Source organism: Osmerus eperlanus, chromosome 24, assembly GCF_963692335.1.
Source record: "Osmerus eperlanus chromosome 24, fOsmEpe2.1, whole genome shotgun sequence".
Lineage (NCBI taxonomy): Eukaryota > Metazoa > Chordata > Actinopteri > Osmeriformes > Osmeridae > Osmerus > Osmerus eperlanus.
In genome coordinates this window covers 2,288,633-2,308,220 of record NC_085041.1, presented here as the reverse complement: position 1 = coordinate 2,308,220, position 19,588 = coordinate 2,288,633, and the positions used below count along the sequence as shown (strand labels likewise).

The window sequence follows — 19,588 nt, the reverse complement described above, 5'->3', positions numbered from 1 at the left end:
CTTCTCTCTGTCTTTCACACACACACACACACACACACACACACACACACACACAGCAGGGCATACCAGTCACAACCAATGCAGGCGTGTCAAGAAACGCATACTGAAACACTATACCACTTCTGCATCTTTACTACGGCGGTAATGCTTATTTATGGATGCTTCACGTGTAAGCCTTTCCAGAGAGGAGAGAGGAAAGGGATCTAATCTACTGTCTATAAGAGGGCTTCAGTGTCCACCGGGCAGTTGTGAAATAGGCAGGACAGTGTTGGATCTTTCCAAGCAAACTACAAAAGTCCAGGTAGGCAACCAGTACGGTCAAAGGAGCAGGCTTGGGTGGGAGTCATGCTCGCATGCGGTCGAGGTTTCCTCTGCCTTACGTAACAACATCCTGCTGTTCTATTTAAGGTTTGGGAAGTTTATTTAACTTAACAGGATCCTTCTATTGACCACAGAGTGGAACACCACTGAGAGGGGCCAGGTGCTGAAGAGATCTGGCCCTCATGGTGCTGACGACAGCTAACAGTTCACTAGGAGGAGCCTTCAACCTCTCTCTCTCTCTCTCTTTGTGACTCTCTCTCTCTCACTCCCCTCTCTCTTTTCTCTCACTCTCTCTGTTCTCTCTTTCTCCCTCCCTCTGTCTGTCTGATCTAGCGACACTCAGTGGAGAGCTGGATGGTGTGCTCTGATCAACTCTCTGATGTTCTCTCTCCAGGGTCACCTCCCCCCAGGCTAGCCCGGACCCTTCCCCGACCTCCCGTCCTCCACTGTTAGAGCCTCTGTCTGGACCGGCAGTCCGTTCCAAGAGCTAGCACAATACCAGAGGCATTAGCAGAAGAATCCAGATGGAAACAGCGTAGTCTGTATTCAAACAACCAGGCCTTTACAAAAGACCTGTTCTACTCTGCTCAGCTTTAACCAAGGCAATAACAACCATCTGCTGGTCACCCTGGACAACCCAAGACATCCCCCCCAGACCTTGTTCTGCCCCTGACCTTCCCCTGTGTTACCCTCTGACCTCCTGGTCGTGCCCGAGGACTCCAGAGACACCTCTGTGGAGACCCACTGAGACAGCACAGCCTGGGCAATGTCACACACACACACCGTCATGCCAAGCATCCAGCTATCACGTCTCCCAAATGCAGCCACACAACCAGATACAGAGACTACAGTATTCCACGGTCAGGAATGCGCTCGCCATCCCAGTCACGTGGACAGGAATCTGTCGAGGTCGCTTACAGAACCAAGAAGACGACCTTGTTCGGATCACTTGAGTGCTAAGAAGGTCAGGATTTAACCACACATTGTTCACCAGTGTGATGATGTAGAAAACTCAAACTAGTCATAATTAAAAGAGGCATTCTTGATTACCTCCAGTCCTGCTGTATCGGGATAAGTTTATTGGGATAAACAGTTGTCTTACCTGCCTACGAAGTTTTCCAAGACGGAACTCTTGCCCGCGCTCTGGCCACCTACGACTGCAATCTGCGGCAGCTCCAGATTGCAGCTCTGGCCGATGGTGCTAAACGCATCTTGAAGTCGATTCACCAGCGGAATGAGTTCCTCCATCCCTTGGTTGCCCATCGCAACGCTGGCGTCTGGATGTGGGGGTGGGGCAACTGACTCTTACTTGACTGCCGACCTGTCAAACTTCTATGCAACACCATCCAAGAGTTGAATCAGCCCTTGAGGATGAATAATAGTTTAGCAACGTTACCCAACACTGTTTTAAAGTCCCCTAATTGTACTAAACAATATAATTAACAATGTATGATTAATTTATAATAAATTCGTATCTTCAAGTTACCAGCCTCAGAGATTGCTAGACTGGCTAGAAAAGCTAGCTAACACCAACTGATAAGATAGCTAGCTCTGTTTTATAGCTAGTGGTTTATTTAATGACAGTACCTTTCTATCTGATTTTTAAGCACGAAAAACAGACTATGAGACGTTTCATCACTTCAAGTTCTGTGAATAAAAAGTTACTTTAGGCTATGAATCTCGGCACCCATGTAGCCTAAGTAAGTGTAAAAACGAGTAGTCGCTGGTTGGTCCGCACCTCTCCACTGCAGCGCAGGGGCAGGGCGCAGCGGTCCCTTCAAACTGTTTTGCTTTCAGGAATATTTCCCACTTGAAAATACGTTTGTTGTTCAGACAGTACTGGGAAACATTTGTTTTCACTTGCCAAAGTTTTCGGTCCGATTACAGATCCATTACCAGAACGAAACTAAAAAAACTCTTGAGTAGTTTGACCGTCTGACAGCGAGCTAACGGTCCATGTATGTCCGCCCTCTGCGCAGACTCAACATTTGTTGTACGCACGTTCACCTCTGAGTACTCCTACACGAAATAACGGCACATGAATTAACCAACTAAGATCGTTGTTTGGTTTGACAGACGCTGAGTTATACCATTCTCGCCGGTCGATGGCTATCAGAAGTGGGACAGTACTGTCCTCTCTCTCCCCCGCCCATTTCCATAAAGTCTGCAACTGTAACCGTGCCGCTTGCGACTCATCAACTGTAAATAACACGGCTGCATTCTTTGGCACTGAGCGAGGAAGGGAGTAGTGTCGGCTCATACCGGCTGAAGGAATGGACCTCGTATCTATGTAAAAGATTTACAAATGTTCAGCATGTTACATGGATAGAGAACTAGCTCAAATGAAATACATTGATGGGAGAATCTGGACTGTAGTTAGGAACAACGGTGCTGACATAGGATACAAGCGTCATAACTACTGTTTGCAAGACGGTTAGCATCCTCAATGGACTGAATGAGTCATAACATGATCTGTTATCCACCACTACTGAACTCCAAAGACACACAATTGTTTGAGACAAATAAAACATAATTTACTGTGTTGACATTATCTGTACTGTCATCCAATATCCATCCAAAATTTATTTAGGAAAATCTAAAAAGAAAAAAATGGAGACAACAGAATGTCACTCTCTCCTCCGATCAGTATCCTCCTCCTCTTTCGTTACACTCCAATCACCTTGAAAACAGACATTTTCATGCTACTTTCAGGTCTTCCAGCATCTCTGCGATGTCTATCTGAGGTTTGACAGTCCTGCCAGTACTGTTCAGGCTCAGCGCCCCCTGCAGGCTCTTGGCTGCCTGTGCGAGAGACGCAGGGAGAAGGGGGGCGCAGTCCGCCTGCGAGCACAGGAGCACCTCGTTGACCTCCCCCTCGATCCCTCGTGACAACACGCTCGGGAACACGCCCCGCACACGCTCCAGAACACTCTTCCTGAGCGCCGAGTCACGACACACCAGGTTCAACATGAACACACCTGAGGAGGGAGGGAGAGAGGGAGAGAGGGAGAGAGGGAGAGAGGGAGAGGGAGAGAGGGAGAGAGGGAGAGGGAGAGGGAGAGAGGGAGAGGGAGAGGGAGAGGGAGAGGGAGAGAGGGAGAGGGAGAGAGGGAGAGGGAGAGAGGGAGGCAGGGAGCATTGGGGAAAGGGGTGAGTGAAAGGTGCAAATAAACAGACTTTGACTAAATGTTCAACCAATGCACCAATCCCCTGGGTGGAGGGGTGTTTCGGGGGGTACTGTACCTCTCGGGGTGAGCAGGTTGCGCACTTTCTCCAGGAAGGACGTTTCCACGAAGGCAGGAGGAGGGCAGCTCATGCCCAGAGTGGAGTCCTTGCTGTCCACGTCAAACATGACGACGTCACACGAACGAGCGCCTGCCAAGTCGACAGAAAACATCCATTGCATTCACAGTGCGTTTTGTCACGCGGACAACAACATGTTCTGTGACGTCACAGTTCCTGTGACATCACAGTTCCTCTGACATCACAGTTCCTCTGACCGTCTCTCTCCAGGGTCCTGATGTGTTCCAGCCCGTCTCCCAGGGTGACCTTCAGCCTGTCATCGGGTCGAAACCCGAACCACCCCTGGGCCACCTCCAGGATGGCGGGGTCTAGCTCCACCACCTCCACGCTGGCATCAGGCACAAAGTCCCGCAGAAACTGGGGCAGGCCCCCTCCCCCCAGCCCCACCAGGAGCACCGACACTGGGGCATCTAGGTAGGGGAGGAGGGTGAGGAAAGGAGGGTTGGAGGTCAGGGGTTAAAGGTCGCTTTGCTAATGTCAAGTAATAAAAGAATAATCTTAATACAGTAAAGCTTAACTACATCTACAGACATAAGAGTCTGAGGTAGTCATTACATATTTACAGCCCCCCCCCCCCACACACCTTTGTTTTGGGCTGTGCCCACTCCCAGCACGGTAAGACCAGCCACCATGACCTTATGGTGAGCACAGCAGAGATAGCCGCTGTCCACTGACAGGACGCCCCCTGGAGCCTGGGAGGGGGACGACACTGGTGGAGGAGCAGCTGCCTTCACCTTCTTCCTGTTTTTCTTCCTCCGCACGGAAGCTTCAAGAGAAGAAAGAAAACCTGTCGTTTGCGCTCGACTCAACAGCAGCCATGGCGAGCTGACGTAACCAGAGAAACTCTCACCTTCTGGGCGGAAAAGGCGGCTTTCTGATTGGATGAGGCCGGCGTTCTTCAGGAAAACCAGCCTACGGTAGAGCTCTCCGTCCTCTCCACGGACGTCCTCTACGGTGAACTCTCCGCTCAGCTCACTGACCCCGCGGCTCACCACCTCCCTCCAGCCCAGCTCGCCCCCTACAGACAGGAAAGGGACCTGCAGGGACAAACAGCACATTTCAAGTCATTTTCCACATACGTTGATGCCAGATGGGACTACGTTTGGAGGAGAGGGCGATAATATTAATGTAGAGTCTGATTTGCTACCTGCTGATTGGCTGGCATCCCTGGAGGAGCCAGCTCCATCACCATAGGGGAGAGTTCTGATTGGACAGCCTGCATGTCAGTGTATTCCTGGTCCCGGTGCATCGCCACGACAACCAGCCGGCGGAAGTTGGCACTGGCGGCTAGTTGACCACGCCCCTCCTTCGAGCCGTATAGCCAATCTGTCTCTCTGCCCTGAGGCACTGGGGTGACAAAAGGAACACATAACCCACCATAAAGAAATATCCTCCATTATTACAGAACAGCAACCAGTATGTTAGAGGAGTCAATACATGAGCTTAGACAGGAGAGTAGACCAACAGCTTACCAATAAAGATGGCAAAGTGATTGGCTTTGGGCACCTTGGCTCCGGGGCAGCAGTCCTGCACAGTAAGGGTGTACCTGGGGCGCCCAGTGGGCGCGTGGCAGAGGGTGAGGGAGGGGCTGGAGGTGGCGTCGGTGCCTGCGCGGAGCCTCTGCCTCAGGATGGCGTACGCCTGCCTCTCCTTCACGGCTGACAGGAGGTCTGCCACCTGCACGAGGCGGGCAGCGGCTCCGTCTTCTCCCTGACACATCTCCAGGATGGGCGTGGGCGGAGCCACGCGGAACTTGGTGCAGATTAAAACGAAGACTGGCAGCGCGAAGGAAGAGGCCTCGCTCTCTGGGTCGCCAAGGCAGTGAAGCCTCACGGCCCAGCCCACCCCCACGAAGTGTTCTACAGCCAGACGGATCACGCTCTCCTGGGCTAGCGTCACACACACATACCGGCCCCCCACAGCCAACACACGGCCCACCTGTGAACACAGTGTACAAACAGCAAACAGCTAATGATAAGCTAATGATACGGCTAATGATAATGCTAAGCAACGACATGGAGGGCAGACGTAACCGTGGCTAACCTCGGTTAGCATCCTGCCCGCTAGCGCACCCTCCTCCTCTGAGGCCATGGCGTCCAGGGTGCCCTTGTCCAGCGACGCCTGGTAGCTGCCGTCCTCGTACGGGGTCTGGGTGGCGTCTACCTGGTGGAAGGTGAGATCGGGCCGTCGTTCAACGTTCCGCTGATTCATGTGATTCACGACTGTCTCGCTGATGTCGATGTTGGTGAGATGTCGGTAGCCAACATCATACAGCTGTTCGCTGAGCTCCGAGTTACCGCAACCAACCACCAACACCTGGAAGAAAAGTTATGTTCGCATAATCCTCCTGCAAGATGATAAGCTCGCTCACTATACGATCATAAAGACAACAAATGTGACATTTGACAGAAAACGTGTAGGCCAGCTAGCTGTTTACCTTGTCACGGGGTTTGATGTATTTATGCAGCACGCCGCAGAGTTTGTTGTAGTCTCCATACCATTCAAATGCCTTTTCGCCTCTCTTTTTGAAAAAACGCTCCCAATATTCAGCTGAACTGAATTCTTCGGCCGTACGGGGCAAAAGACTCATGTCTTTACCACTTAGATAGCTGTCTATGCAGTAATCTTTCTCCGGACAATCTGTCAAGCCATTATACTACTCATCAGGACAGTTGGAAATACACTTCTTTCTAGATAACACACGCCTTTTGCTTCTTCACTTCCCACATGGCATTTTCCACCCGGACGACATATTCTTGCTGTACAGAAGGAATTTTCTCTTCTGATTTGCGGAGCTTCTTGATAATGGGCTGTCATTGGCTGCTGCAGACCCGGATGTTTTTTCGGTCCGGCGAGTTCTGGTACAAGCGAAAAAGCCTTCCGCTCAACGAAGGAATTGATTTAGCCGTAGGACTGAGAATGGCTATGCCCGCGGGAAGATCGGTTGTTTTCGTGACTGGAAATGCAAAGAAATTAGAAGAGGTAGGATAATTATACTGTCAGATATTGAGCTTTCGCGCCATGCCATGTCACGCCAGAATGTGCACTGTATACGTGCTATGCGTGTAACTGAATATAGCCTACTACAGATTCATGCTCATATATAGCATAATGGTGGTGGTGTGTGACCTACATAGAGACATTATTAATCAATGTCTGTATTATTAGGTCATTCAGATCCTAGGAGACAAGTTTCCCTATAAACTAGAGTCCAAGAAGATTGATTGTAAGTAACATTTACACATGAAAGAAAACGACACAACTGTGGAACTAACCTCTATGTTTAAGCCAACCATGATCTAACCACCACGGTCGTTGTTTGTCAGTGCCTGAATACCAAGGAGAACCCGATGAGATTTCCATACAGAAGTGTAAGGAAGCAGTGAACCAGGTATACTCTGCAAGCCTGTATTCAAGCTTTAAAGTGCTGGCTTGTTAGGTGAAGTAGCCCTACTACTGCATGGCAGATGATGAATAATACACACCCGAGTCCACACCTGTTCCTTGCTGTCCTGGTCTTCCCAGGTGGACGGCCCTGTGATAGTGGAGGATACCTGTCTGTGTTTCAGAGCCCTGGGAGGACTGCCTGGACCCTACATGTGAGTACAGAGTCACACCAGGTCCAAGGACTCAGGCAGCTGATTCCCACCTCACACCTCAAGATCTGTGTCCATCACTGTGTTCTGTTAGAAACTATACACTAATGAATAATAAATCACTCATGTTTTGTCTTCCTTGTAGTAAATGGTTCCTGGATAAACTGAAGCCTGAAGGTGAGGGAGCCTGCTTTAGTACCATGAAACAACTATCTTAGACACATAAGAGGGAGTCAGGTGGCTGAGCGGTTAGGGAATCGGGCTAGTAATCTGAAGGTTGCCGGTTCGATTTCTGGCTGTGAAAAATGACGTTGTATCCTTGGGCAAGGAACTTCACCCTACTTGCCTCGGGGGGAATGTCCCTGTACTTACTGTAAGTCGCTCTGGATAAGAGGGTCTGCTAAATGACTAAATGTAAATAAGAGGTTGTTTGTCAGTGATGGTTGCTGGTAATGGTTGTAACTGGTAGCTGGTAATGGTTGTGGTTGCCTCCAGGTCTGCATAAGCTCCTGGCCGGCTTTGAGGATAAATCTGCCTGGGCTCTCTGCACGTTCGCCTTCTGCGCTGGAAAACAGGAACCCGTGCAGCTCTTCAGGGGGATAACAGAGGTAGAATAACGCGATAAGAGCGTCTGCTAAATGACGTAATGTAATGTAAATTTAAATAGGCCTGTGCAAATTACGTTTGACCAACAGAGAACTTCTAGTACCGACACAGAGAATTCTAAACGCCTGTTTGCATCTTTTGGATCTCAGGGCCGTATTGTAGAGCCCAGAGGCCTTCGAGACTTCGGATGGGACCCCTGTTTCCAACCTGATGGTTACGACAAAACGTAAGCAAGCACCTGCACCAAACACAAGAGATTTGAGCTCATTTTAATTACACCACTAGGGGGCAGCAGAAGGCAACAGGAAATAAAGCTAAACATCCTGGATGTAGATTGATGGTGGGTTTCCAGGAATGTTGTAGATCAATGTGACATGCTTTTTGCAGTGCATGAGGATTTTTTATCTTTTACAGCTCTTTCACAAACCATTAACTTTATTTGTCCCCTGGAAACAGAGAGAAATCGTAAAACATTTTCCCTTTCCTCCCAAAAGCTATGCTGAACTGCCCAAGGAGGTGAAGAACTCGATCTCTCACAGATATCGAGCTCTGTCGGCCATGTCTGAACACTTCTGCTCTCAGGCCAAAGACGAAACCCCTCAGGGCAAGAAGAAGAAGCAAGATGACTGACCAGCATCAGCCAATCCAAGATGGAAGAACCAGAGATTCACCCATGGAGTCTGTACAGGTTTCTGCTGAGTCTGCTGATACAGGGCTGAATAGTGGACAGTTACTGTTAGTTTTTTTTTTATAAGAGACTGATCCTACTGTATTCTTATATTTTAATATTTGTGCATGTAAAACTTATATCCCTAGTGACCATCAGGATTCCTCTCCCGAAAGTTCTGATCAGACTGTTCCATCCACCTACTGGTTTGAATAAATTTGTTTTTGTGCAACAAAGTATGTGTAGCATTTTTTACCGTTTCAAGAGTTGAAATGATGTTACAGTTGCAGACACTGCATCTACTTGTGTCTTACTTGCATGGAAATTTAATTGTTTTCATGTAGAGCTTGTTAAAGCGGTTAGGGAATCGGGCTATTAATCAGAAGGTTGCCGGTTTGATTCCCGGCTGTGCAAAATGACGTTGTGTCCTTGGGCAAGGCACTTCACCCTACTTGCCTCGGGGGGAATGTCCCTGTATTTACTGTAAGTCCCTCTGGATAAGATTGTCTGCTAAATGACTAAATGTTAAAACTGGTCTCCTGTCCTGGGCTGAGTACTTTTGGAAGCGGTTCAAGTGCTCTCGCTCCTCCGAGTGTTGGGTTCAAGGCTTGCCAGAGACCAGCAGAAACAAAGCCAAGGACCAAGGGTCCTGATGAGAGCAGCAGACAGAGGCCTGTGCCGGAGGCTGGCTCCTGGGGCCTCCAGAGGGGGGCAGGGAGACAGGCCTGTGCCGGAGGCTGGCTCCTGGGGCCTCCAGAGGGGGGCAGGGAGACAGGCCTGTGCCGGAGGCTGGCTCCTGGGGCCTCCAGAGGGGGGCAGGGAGACAGGCCTGTGCCGGAGGCTGGCTCCTGGGGCCTCCAGAGGGGGGCAGGGAGACAGGCCTGTGCCGGAGGCTGGCTCCTGGGGCCTCCAGAGGGGGGCAGGGAGACAGGCCTGTGCCGGAGGCTGGCTCCTGGGGCCTTCCAGAGGGCGGCAGGGAGACAGGCCTGTGCCGGAGGCTGGCTCCTGGGGCCTCCAGAGGGGGGCAGGGAGAAGGAGGACAGGATGGGGGCTGGAGAAGGTGGGAGTGGGCAGCGTGACGGTCGTTCAGTGCAAAGCCAGAAGCAGCAGGGAAATCTGGGTAACAAACGACCTGGGGTCTGGGTGTCGCTGGGCAGGAACCGGGCCAAACCTGTGACTGATTCCTCCCAGATGTACACACACACACAGGATAAACACACACGTACACACACACAGGATACACACGTACACACACACTCTCTATCCCCAGAGCCTGAAGGGGAGTAACACCATCATTTATCAGACGCAGGTATGTGAATACATACTACAGTGACACGTAGACTGGAGGGGCGACTGAAGTAGACATGATCTGAAACACACGCTCACACACACACCCAAACCTCTTTGATACAAAAAGCCATAGCAAATTTAACAATTTAATCTTTGTCCACCCACACACAGACAATTAACCCATGCAGGAGGATGTGGAGAAATTAAACAGCGATTCTCCAGTCCCCAGTCCATGCCACCGGAAAATAAAATGGTCTTCCTCAAAAACATATTTAGATTCCAGTACTAATGAGTTTATACTGTCATACAAATCAATGAATTTATCCAGGCATTGAGACTCAGGAAAGACTGAGTCACCATCTTGGATAGTGAATTTTTGCCTGACTGGTGCATCATGTAAAGCTATTGCCATGAATCTCATCTGATAGCTGTTTGCTTAGTGTCATAAGGGCTGTGTAAATAATGAGCAACACAGCAGATCCGGGGAAAGCTTGGCACGACTCATTGGTTTGTTAGAGGACCTGTGGGGACTGAGAGAGCTGTTTTCAGACTAACAATGACAGGCAATTCTTCATCTCGCAGCTTCTTTGTGTCAGCCACGGTCTTCACCGAGGTAACGAGAACATTTATTTCTGACGTCACCAGAGGTCAAAACCATATCTGAGACAGGACAGGAAGGGTCAGGTCCTCCTTCTCCCTGAGCTCTGCTGTACCTCTGCAGCAAGACAAGATACCGTTGATGTTCCAGCACTCAGAGAGCCTCACAGTCTACCTGAGACCTGACCACGCTCTTCAGAATGTAAACATCACTGAGGTATGTAAAGACAGATTGATTGATTTTGACCAAGTGACTGCGAAGAGACAAAATGGACCCCTGCTTCTTTTCTGGCTAGGGTCTTCCAGGAAATGACAATTCAGCATCAGTCATCCACAGGTTTACTCTTCCAGTCAAAGCGCTTGCATAAACACCGGGAATGGAAAGCCTATTCAGATGTTCCACACAACAGAAGTACTGTGCCAAAAATGCCACTGAACAAAACAAGGTGTTTATGGAGCCGGTAGATGTGGAAAAGCACACAGACACACACACATAAAAGACACAACTGCACACACACACAAACACAAAATACACACAAATGTATGCACACACAAACAGACAAGTGTTTAGGTGGAAAGACTGTATATGTCTGTCACTTGTCCAACAAAACACCAAAGATTATGACCTGTTTAATAGAAACCCACAATTTCAATGGACTCCTTATAGTAAGCATGTTAACACTTTCTACCCCGCAGGAGGGCCGGGGCAATAAACCTTACTCTCTCCACTGTGAAATCGCTCAGAAGAGATTTAAAGGGATTACTTTCTAGTGTGAACGTATTGTCACGCCTCTGTGTGTCTACAAGTGTCCTTGACGTGAGTGGAAAGGTGGCATGATGTTCCAGACCAGGGTAACTAACTTTAAAGTGGAACTTCTTGATGGTGGTTGTCTTCTTCCTGGTTTGGCTTGGTCCCGGGGGCAGAGATGTACCGGCAGGGATGTGGTATGAAGATCCTAGCACTGTGACTGACGCTGGTGTTAAAACCAGACAGGATGTTCTCATTCCTCACACACAGTAACAAAACAACAACATGTTTGGACTGGACGGGGTAGCGCGGGTACACAGACAGGAAATGATGTCGCCCTTGTGATGCTTTGAGACAACAGGTTAGAGATGAAGATTGAAGGTTGTTACACACCCACGTCAGTTAAGGATCTGGTCTTCAGGAGCAGGGGAGGTTCTAGAACATTCCAACAGGGGCGCAAGCTGGGGCCACTTGTATAATTAGAGGTGCCAGTTGCATTAAATATTAGAGTTGTTGTGTCGTTTTCTTCACTGCATTGCAGACTTTCCATGCATGCTGTCTCTGAACCTGCCTGCTTCCCTGCAGACCTCTGCTTGTGATGAAGCACGACCCCCGAGGCACACCTTGCACTCTCATTTCGTTACATCCTCAGCCAGTCTGCCCTCAAACACAGCTTGAATGACTATGGGCCACAGACCTAAAAGGTTTGTTTTTACACATGTGACTTGATATTTCCAAAATCCAGAAAGATTTCAATTAAACCTTAAAGAAGTCATGAAAATGAGCATTACCCAATAGTTTTACCATCTCATAAATAAAACTTGGGGGGAAATGACTCCTGAATGAAGCCTATCCAAGGTTCATAAGGGTGAGTCACTGTCGTAGAATCCCATTGATCTGAATGATTAAAACAGTTGGGATTGCTGTGATCCCTATTCCCGGTGAGACTCAATTTCCACTTTTCACGATTCCGCTGAGGTCATCCTGCAGCGCGCACAGACGGCCTCTGTCTTCCAGTCCCCTAAACTCCGACTGGCTCACCACATGGAAACTACCGGTGCCCACTGAGAGGAATTGTGTTTTCATTTGCCTCGTTCCACAGATGAATCCCCGCTGACTCCCGTTCCCCAACCTTGCCAGGCCTTCTAACCCTAACCCTCTGAGAGGGCTGTGAGCGGAGGGGGACGTGGTGAAATAGAGCTGGACCTCGGGGTTAATGTAGGCTAGTTGTTTTCCCCATTAGCCGCAGCCATGTTGTCTGTTAGTAACCACAACAGAGAATGATTATGCTACGGGGACTTCTGCTATGATAGTAAAGTGGAGGAGATGCGTGGGAGAGATCGCAGAGTGACTGGAGCGGGTGCCGGGTGGGGAAGGGGAGAGGGCATGGATGGGAGCTGTGTCCGTGAGAAGTGAGCGCGAGATGAGGGAACGGAACAAGTCATTGGAATAAAATAAAACCAAGGGCACATCTGCATGCCGATAGACAATGGTTCTTTCAAGTGATCCTCTGAGCAAACAGCCACGATCAATGGGATATCAATGCTGACCTGTCTGCAATCAAGTTCTTCTCTGTTGTGTGTGCTTTGTGTCCGGAGGGAGGATTGTCAAGGGTGTCACCCTGCCCCCTCTTCTCATGTGCTTAAATCTGGAGTTGCTGGACGGAGTCTCTACTTGATGGGTCTCACACCTCATTGTGTAATTTACTGTCGAAAGTAGATTTTCTTTAAAAGGCTACATTTTTGGACTGATAGTGGTTAATAAAGTAAAATATTGCATGAACCCAGAAAGTCATAACGCCCCTGGTATTTTTTTGTTGTTGCGTATTGTCTTTAACGTAGCCTACTATAATTTTAGATGTACAAAATCCTTTTCTGGCAAACTAAATATTATTGAGTATTGAGTCTATAGAGAGAGATCTGCGTTTGGGATGATGCCGCTGACTAGCGGAGGCAGTGCAGTGATTCTTCATCCTACAGCCTCCAGCTGTTTCCTAGTGCGGTCAGCTGATCAGACTGAACAGAAGGCTGGATAGGCTGTCTTGTATTGCTAGCACCACATCTGCAGTGCAATGCACTCATAGCGAACCATCTAAAGCTTGTTCGTTGATGTGAATCCGTGCCATCTCTTTGAGGATCTACCGGGACTAAAAAGCAGGTAATACACATTATGAGGCTAGCTACCGCTAGCTACGTAATTTTCCTTCGACAGCTACCGTCGTCACATCAGCGGCCTGTCGCTGTCAAGCTAGCTAAGCTAACATATATTAGCAAGGGGGAACGAGCTCTAAAATGTATATGTGTGATTATCTTACTAAATAATATTACTGGGTTTGAAGTACATTCTCATTTAGCATTCACACCTCACCTAGTAGTGGTACAGTATACAATGCAAGAGACTCGAGACAATGAGACCATTTTGATCGGACAGGCAGACGTGATGAGATGAGCTAGCCAGCCAACACAGTTAGAGCTATCTCTAACCTAGACACAGTCACTAACGTACCACTAATCAATGACAAAGATTAGAATACACCTTAGCTAGCAAGTCATATGTGTTCAAAATCGTATTTACATTAACATTTAATTCGCAAGTAAAATGGCTACAATGGCTAGCGCAGTCGATCAGTGTGATTCGACATAAATAGTACGGGATTACTGTTATGTCAACAAGAAGCAGTTTAGTGTGAGCTAATTTATCATGTTACGTGACATAGCCTAGATTAAACGTCAACTACTGGTAGCTAATCCTTCTAAACGGGCTCGACGGATCCACTAACGAAACATTTCCCAGGTTCATGTAAACACCCATCCACAGCCGAATTCCCTCCATTGCAGCTGATGACCATCTGACTCTTAACCCAGATAATCTCCGTTTCCATTTCTCTATTTCTGATGGTGCAATCTGAGCCTTTGTTCCCTGTTCGAGAATACAACAAAATCATTAACATCACTCAAAACATCTTACCGGTCAATAGAACTGAAGTTGACTGCTCTTTCTGTGCACTCATATCTCTTGAGAGCTTAGACGTGATTGGCCAATCTGGGAATTGTGTGTTGACTCTGCCTCTGAAATAACATCATCCGCTTTCCTATCAGAGGTCAATAATGAGCTATTGAAAGCACAGCTTGCACCTCTTATAACTGCTCCCTAGAAAATCAGCATCTGCTAGTTACTTTCCCCCTCTTCTTCCTCACACCTTCTTCCTCTGCCCTTCTCTTCTCTCTAGTTGCTTCAGGTAGAAAGAAAGCTCTGTCCCTTCGACTCTCTCTGCTCCTCTGTGCACCAGACAGCTCCTCTCCATCCCTGGCCCCTGAACTGGCCTTGTCCACCTGGGGCCCGACAAGGAGAAGCTGACAAAGCAACCGTCCCAGAGCTGAACTGGATTCAATGGTATCGGAACCTCAGTGTAGTGGGGGTAGATGGGAAATTGTGTTTTCCTCTTGTCCTAGCACCACCGGGAACTACTAAAATCTGAGTTGCGGTGCGGTTGATTTGAAAGAGCAGGCAAGGCTTTTGTTGGTGTGTGTGTGTGTGTGTGGACGTTTCGGATCTCAGCTGTGTTTCTGAGTAATCTCAGGCAGACACATAGACACTGAGATAAGGCTGTGGTTTAGTTACTGCATCACCACTGTGAAACACAAGACCATGACATACAATGTTTGGCTCCACGGTTAGTTGTTTTCCCCAATTTCAAGGCAGTTCCAGAGCTGAAGCGGAACAGGATTTGAACCATTGGATAAAATAGTTCACCCTGACAGTCGAGTGAGTGAGTGAGTGCTGGCCATGGCTCGATGTCTCTCCTCGTACCTCCTGCTGTGCACCTGTGACCAGGGCTGGCCTAACCTCTCACTCACCCTCCTGCGTGTCAGGGCCCCAGTTCTGTAGCGTCTCGGGCTGGTGGAACACTCAGTCCCCTGTTGACACCAGCCTGCTAGTCTGCACTCGCTTCTGCTCTGTCGGGCATGAACCATCACACTTTACGATTAGCGTTTGCCTCAACCGTTTTCACAGATAATTTGTCACTTACAAAAGGGGAAATCAGTCCAAGAAAAGGCACACCTTGTTCTGTCACACCCAGAGAATCAGATGAAGGTTAACGAAGGGTCAGGCACACTAGCTACGTCTCTCACCTGCTCTTCAGCTCAGCAACGTTAGGCTGTATCAACAGCAATTCCTGTAAATCACACATTTACATTAAATATCCTCGTGTTTATGAAAGACGCTCATTTGTCCAAAGCTATGCAAACAGTGCAGGTAGTAGGCGCAGCAGAGAATCAAGGACATTGTCTGTCCCAACGTAGCTGAAGCCGTTATGAACATTAGCTATGCAGTTTCCTCGCAGTCATGTACATTGGAAAGTGACGGCGCTGTGAGGCTGTTCCCTGACACGTCCTTCTCCTCCCCGCCTGCAGAGGGAGCCGGGGCCAGAGGAGCAGCTTGACGACAACATGCCTCCCAAGTTCAAACGGCACCTCAACGATGACGAGGTCACGGGGTCCGTGCGCAGCGAGAGGGTAAGCCTCGGAGCTCACGTCTCCACCCCCGACCATGCAGGGGGAACCAGGGGGGCACCAGGGGGCATCAGAGGGCACCAGAGGGGGTTAATGGGGGCGTAGAAGAAGAATATGTGGAAGATAGCAGAAAAAAAGGGAGTAGTGGAGAGGAAGGGAGGGATGACAGGTTGAAGACACTTCAGAGCTTCCAAGCCAACTGTCTGTTCCTCGTCCAAGCCTCCCTGTCTCTTTATCTCTCCCCCTTTCCATCTGCAGTTCTGTCCTTCTCTCTCCCTCCCCCCTCTCCCCCTGTCCCTCCCCCCTCTGTCCCGGGGGAAAGCTGCATCATCCGGTTGGCTGTTGTGTTGACGACTGATCAAAGAGAACCCTAATGCATCTCTTGCATAACAAACACGCCAAATCCTCTCCCTCTCTCTCTCTCTCTCTCTCTCTCTCTCTCTCTCTCTCTCTCTCTCTCTCTCTCGCGCTCTCTCTCTCGCTCTCGTTCCCTCTACCTCTCTCGCCCTCAACCCCGCTGGTAATAACGACCAGTCCTCTGTCCTCCCTTGTCTAACTGAACCAGCAGCAGCCTCAGATTGGTATTCCAAGGGCTCCCATCCTTCAGTCAGATACCAGCATTATTAGGAGGTATTTTTATGGTAGTGGCCAGGCCTCCTTTTATACGAGCTCCTGTGGCTGGGGTTGAGAGGGGTGGGCCTAGCCAGAGCCCGTAAAAACCTCCTGACAGAAGCCCGATGAGAAGCAGAGGTCCGACCCGACCTCCCCGGCCAACTCCAGCCCCCCCCACCCCCCCCCCCCCCCTCGAGACAGGCTTGCGTAACCCTCCCAATCAGTTCTACCTCAGGTGCAGCTCTGAATAGGATTTAACACACGGCCTGTTAGGCCTTTACTGAGGACGGCAAGAGAGAAGCTGGTCGTTGTTATCGGGTGTTTTGGAAGATAGCTTCTCCTGGTCGTCAGATGCCTTGTCTGTCTGTACACCCCTGGGCTGGTTCAGCAGGGGGCTGGGTACACAAGGGGACCAAAACACATACCACTGATAATGTGAGAGGTCAGGGTGAAGGTATCTTTAGTTAAGGTTATCATCATCATCAACTGTCCGTTTCCAACCTTCTCTCACAGAGGAACCTGCTTGAGGAAGACTCCGACGAAGAGGAGGACTTCTTCTTGTGAGTTCATGTTCATGTTCGCTCTGTTGGTTCCCTCTGGGCGGGGTGCAGTCCTGAGACATGGTTTGTTGCTTGTTGTCGTTGCTAGGTCATTTGTTGAGCCCACTGGCTGGAAAGTTACTGTGTGTGTGCTCGCCGTGTTCTGACTCTGTTCCAACCATGCCTGTTCACAGGAGGGGACCAACGGCACCCAGGTTTGGAGCTCCAACTGACAAAATCAAACAGTAAGTACTCGGTTTACATCACACACACACACACACACACGTGTGTTATGTAACTCACTGAGACTGTTTAGCTGAACAGTCTCAGTCTTACGTAAACACGGCTGCTCTGCTGTGCTTGTTGAGTAATGCTGCCAGCCTTGGTGAGGTGCTTCACATCAGCGACAAGCAACACACAGCTACACACAACTCGACACTTCTGAAGACAGAACACATTTCACTTAAAGCCAAATACACGAGGGGGATTTGAACTTGCGACCTCTGCCCTCAAAGGTTCTGCCACTAAGCTATACCCGTCAACAAATCCTACCACTAACTTAACATATTCATTCACCAGATTCAAACCCAGTTTCTTTGATTTGTTAGGACAACATTAGGGTTCGTTCCCATATTTACATTTTACATTTACATTTAGTCATTTAGCAGACGCTCTTATCCAGAGCGACTTACAGTAAGTACAGGGACATTCCCCCGAGGCAAGTAGGGTGAAGTGCCTTGCCCAAGGACACAACGTCAGTTGGCATGACCGGGAATCGAACTGGCAACCTTCGGATTACTAGCCCGATTCCCTCACCGCTCAGCCACCTGACTCCATATCTAACCCCCCCCCCCCCCCATACCTCTCGCTTGCTCCCTCACCCACGCTGACCCTCAGTGTGCAGTCGCAGGTTGATGAGGTCATCGACGTGATGCAGGAGAACATCTCCAAGGTGATAGAGAGAGGGGAGAGGCTGGAAGACCTGCAGGACAAGTCAGGTGAGGCATGGACAGACTGACAGGCCTTACACATCATACACATTGGTCTGTTTCCTCCTCTCTCTCTCTCTCTCTCTCTCTCTCTCTCTCTCTCTCTCTCTCTCTCTCTCTCTCTCTCTCTCTCTCTCTCTCTCTCTCTCTCTCTCTCTCTCTCTGTGTCTCTCTCTGTGTCTGTCTGTCTCTGTTTCTGTTCCCCTCTCCTTTCCTTTGTCCCAACAGTGGATGAGCGGATCAAAAGAGGTCTGTTTACGGGAGTCCATTAGGGCTCATTAAGACACACACACACAATGTGAATCTGTTTTGTTCTGGCATGTCTCCTGGCACAGACAAGGGCAAACATCTGGAACACGTTGCGTCACGTGCGTGGGTTGTGCACGTGGCTACACGTGTGCACGTGAAAAGAACCAAGTGTGTCTGCGTGTCACATGATCAGAAGCACACAGGGGTTGTGAAACTCCATGTTGTGTCCAGATGAAGGAAACCTTGTTACTGTCCGTCCCTGCTGAGAGACACAGCCACAGAGCAGTGGGCTCTCTTTCTCTCTCTCTTTCTCTCTCTCTTTCTCTCTCTCTCCCTCTCTCTCTTTCCCTCTCTCTTTCTCCCTGTGTAGTGTAGCTCGTTCTGTCTGTAGTAGTGTTTCTGACAGAGAGACAGAGAGAGAGACAGAGAGAGAGACAGGGGAGAGAGACAGAGAGAGAGAGAGAGAGAGACAGAGAGAGAGAGACAGACAGACAGACAGAGAGAGACAGACAGACAGAGAGAGACAGACAGAGAGAGACAGACAGACAGAGAGAGACAGACAGAGAGAGACAGCGAGTCTGTACATAACTACTTCTCATCCTAGCATCAGCTCACACAGCTAGCTTCACTCTCACGATGCTAACACACATTCCTGTGCTCCCCCCCCCTCTCCATCCATCCCTGTTTCCCCGGGTCACCTGGTCACCTCCAGAGAGCCTATCAGACAACGCGTCAGCCTTCAGTAGCCGCGCCAAGCAGATGCACAGGAGGATGTGGTGGAGAGACACAAAGGTGAGGGGGAGGAGGGAGGAGGAGGGGAGGAGGGGGAGGAGGGAGGACGTGGAGGGGGAGGAGGGGTGAGGAGGGGGAGGGGGGAGGAGGGGGAGGAGTGGAGGAGGGGGAGGAGTGGAGGAGGGGTGAGGAGGGGGGGAGGGGGGGAGGAGGAGGGGTGAGGAGGGAGAGGAGGTGGAGGGGGGAGGCGTGTTGGCTGTGGTGACAGAGGTGACAGAAGCTTGTTTGTGTTGTGTCGTCCGCAGATGAAGATGATCATCGGCCTGGTGGTGGTCGGGCTGCTTCTCATTATCATCAGTGAGTCTTGAGAGCTTACACACACACACACACACACGCACAGACATTTCCTAGTGTCACTAGTGTCCACATCTCTCTCTCTCTCTCAGTTCCAGTGATCATGCGGAATCGTGGCTAGCGGCCGACGTGGAGGACGAGGAGAATCTTCCTCCTCCTCCTCTTCCTCCCTCTCTCCTCGACACAGTCCTCCACAGCCACCAGGAGGAGCCACACAGCTCAGCCCCTCATCAGCGTCAGGAGAACTCCACCCTGTCACCCAACATATCACCGCTAGGGCCTCCAGTAACTTCACCCAACATATCACCGCTAGGGCCTCCAGTAACTCCACCTTGTCACCCAACACATCACCACTAGGGCCTCCAGTAACTCCACCTTCTCACCCAACATATCACCGCTAGGGCCTCCAGTAACTCCACCTTGTCACCCAACATATCACCGCTAGGGCCTCCAGTAACTCCACCTTGTCAC

General features: G+C 49.8%; 4 protein-coding genes across 5 annotated transcripts in view; 2 read left to right on the top strand and 2 right to left on the bottom strand.

Moving 5' to 3' along the window:
- The window catches only part of dnm3a (dynamin 3a), a 9,336-nt gene extending 6,536 nt beyond the window's left edge, over window positions 1-2,800 (bottom strand). Inside the window, 2 exon segments of the mRNA XM_062450306.1 lie at window positions 1,424-1,685; window positions 2,060-2,800. Of these exon segments, the coding sequence (XP_062306290.1) occupies window positions 1,424-1,584 (161 nt within the window). The 5' untranslated portion in view covers window positions 1,585-1,685; window positions 2,060-2,800.
- Window positions 2,801-2,886: 86 nt separating this feature from the next.
- On the bottom strand, window positions 2,887-6,393 carry mettl13 (methyltransferase 13, eEF1A lysine and N-terminal methyltransferase). The gene is made up of 9 exons (XM_062450223.1): window positions 6,062-6,393; window positions 5,668-5,940; window positions 5,097-5,562; window positions 4,772-4,971; window positions 4,475-4,661; window positions 4,208-4,390; window positions 3,822-4,034; window positions 3,565-3,696; window positions 2,887-3,299 (listed from the first exon to the last, which is right to left on the bottom strand). Exons 1-9 carry the CDS (start codon window positions 6,212-6,214, stop codon window positions 3,019-3,021), a joined length of 2,088 nt encoding a protein of 695 aa, XP_062306207.1. The 5' UTR covers window positions 6,215-6,393; the 3' UTR covers window positions 2,887-3,018.
- Window positions 6,394-6,454: 61 nt separating this feature from the next.
- Window positions 6,455-8,723, top strand: itpa (inosine triphosphatase (nucleoside triphosphate pyrophosphatase)). Its single transcript, XM_062450260.1, has 8 exons — window positions 6,455-6,606; window positions 6,793-6,850; window positions 6,951-7,015; window positions 7,150-7,223; window positions 7,366-7,397; window positions 7,716-7,828; window positions 7,976-8,052; window positions 8,321-8,723. The coding sequence occupies exons 1-8, from the start codon at window positions 6,460-6,462 to the stop codon at window positions 8,454-8,456; spliced, it is 702 nt and encodes a 233-aa protein (XP_062306244.1). The 5' UTR covers window positions 6,455-6,459; the 3' UTR covers window positions 8,457-8,723.
- A 4,390-nt stretch (window positions 8,724-13,113) lies between these two features.
- Window positions 13,114-19,588, top strand: vamp4 (vesicle-associated membrane protein 4). Of its 2 annotated transcripts, XM_062450296.1 has the most exons (9): window positions 13,114-13,285; window positions 14,358-14,521; window positions 15,544-15,645; window positions 16,768-16,814; window positions 16,988-17,038; window positions 17,691-17,791; window positions 18,744-18,823; window positions 19,069-19,120; window positions 19,210-19,588. In XM_062450296.1, the coding sequence occupies exons 2-9, from the start codon at window positions 14,519-14,521 to the stop codon at window positions 19,236-19,238; spliced, it is 465 nt and encodes a 154-aa protein (XP_062306280.1). In that variant the 5' UTR covers window positions 13,114-13,285; window positions 14,358-14,518; the 3' UTR covers window positions 19,239-19,588. The 2 variants fall into 2 exon arrangements, with proteins under 2 accessions (XP_062306280.1, XP_062306282.1); XM_062450298.1 differs by lacking the exon at window positions 14,358-14,521.

Bases quoted from the DNA above. Each gene is read 5' to 3' on its own strand.
- mettl13 (XM_062450223.1), bottom strand. From the start codon at position 6,214: ATGAGTCTTTTGCCCCGTACGGCCGAAGAATTCAGTTCAGCTGAATAT. The intron at 4,035-4,207 runs GTGTGTGGGGGG...TCCCCTACCTAG, and splicing joins GGGCACAGCCCAAAACAAAG to ATGCCCCAGTGTCGGTGCTC. The intron at 3,697-3,821 runs GTCAGAGGAACT...TCGACTTGGCAG, and splicing joins CAGGACCCTGGAGAGAGACG to GCGCTCGTTCGTGTGACGTC.
- itpa (XM_062450260.1), top strand. From the start codon at position 6,460: ATGTTTTTTCGGTCCGGCGAGTTCTGGTACAAGCGAAAAAGCCTTCCG. The intron at 6,607-6,792 runs GTAGGATAATTA...CTGTATTATTAG, and splicing joins ATGCAAAGAAATTAGAAGAG to GTCATTCAGATCCTAGGAGA. The intron at 7,224-7,365 runs GTGAGTACAGAG...TCTTCCTTGTAG, and splicing joins GGACTGCCTGGACCCTACAT to TAAATGGTTCCTGGATAAAC.
- vamp4 (XM_062450296.1), top strand. The intron at 15,646-16,767 runs GTAAGCCTCGGA...CTTCTCTCACAG, and splicing joins GGTCCGTGCGCAGCGAGAGG to AGGAACCTGCTTGAGGAAGA. The intron at 16,815-16,987 runs GTGAGTTCATGT...GCCTGTTCACAG, and splicing joins GAAGAGGAGGACTTCTTCTT to GAGGGGACCAACGGCACCCA.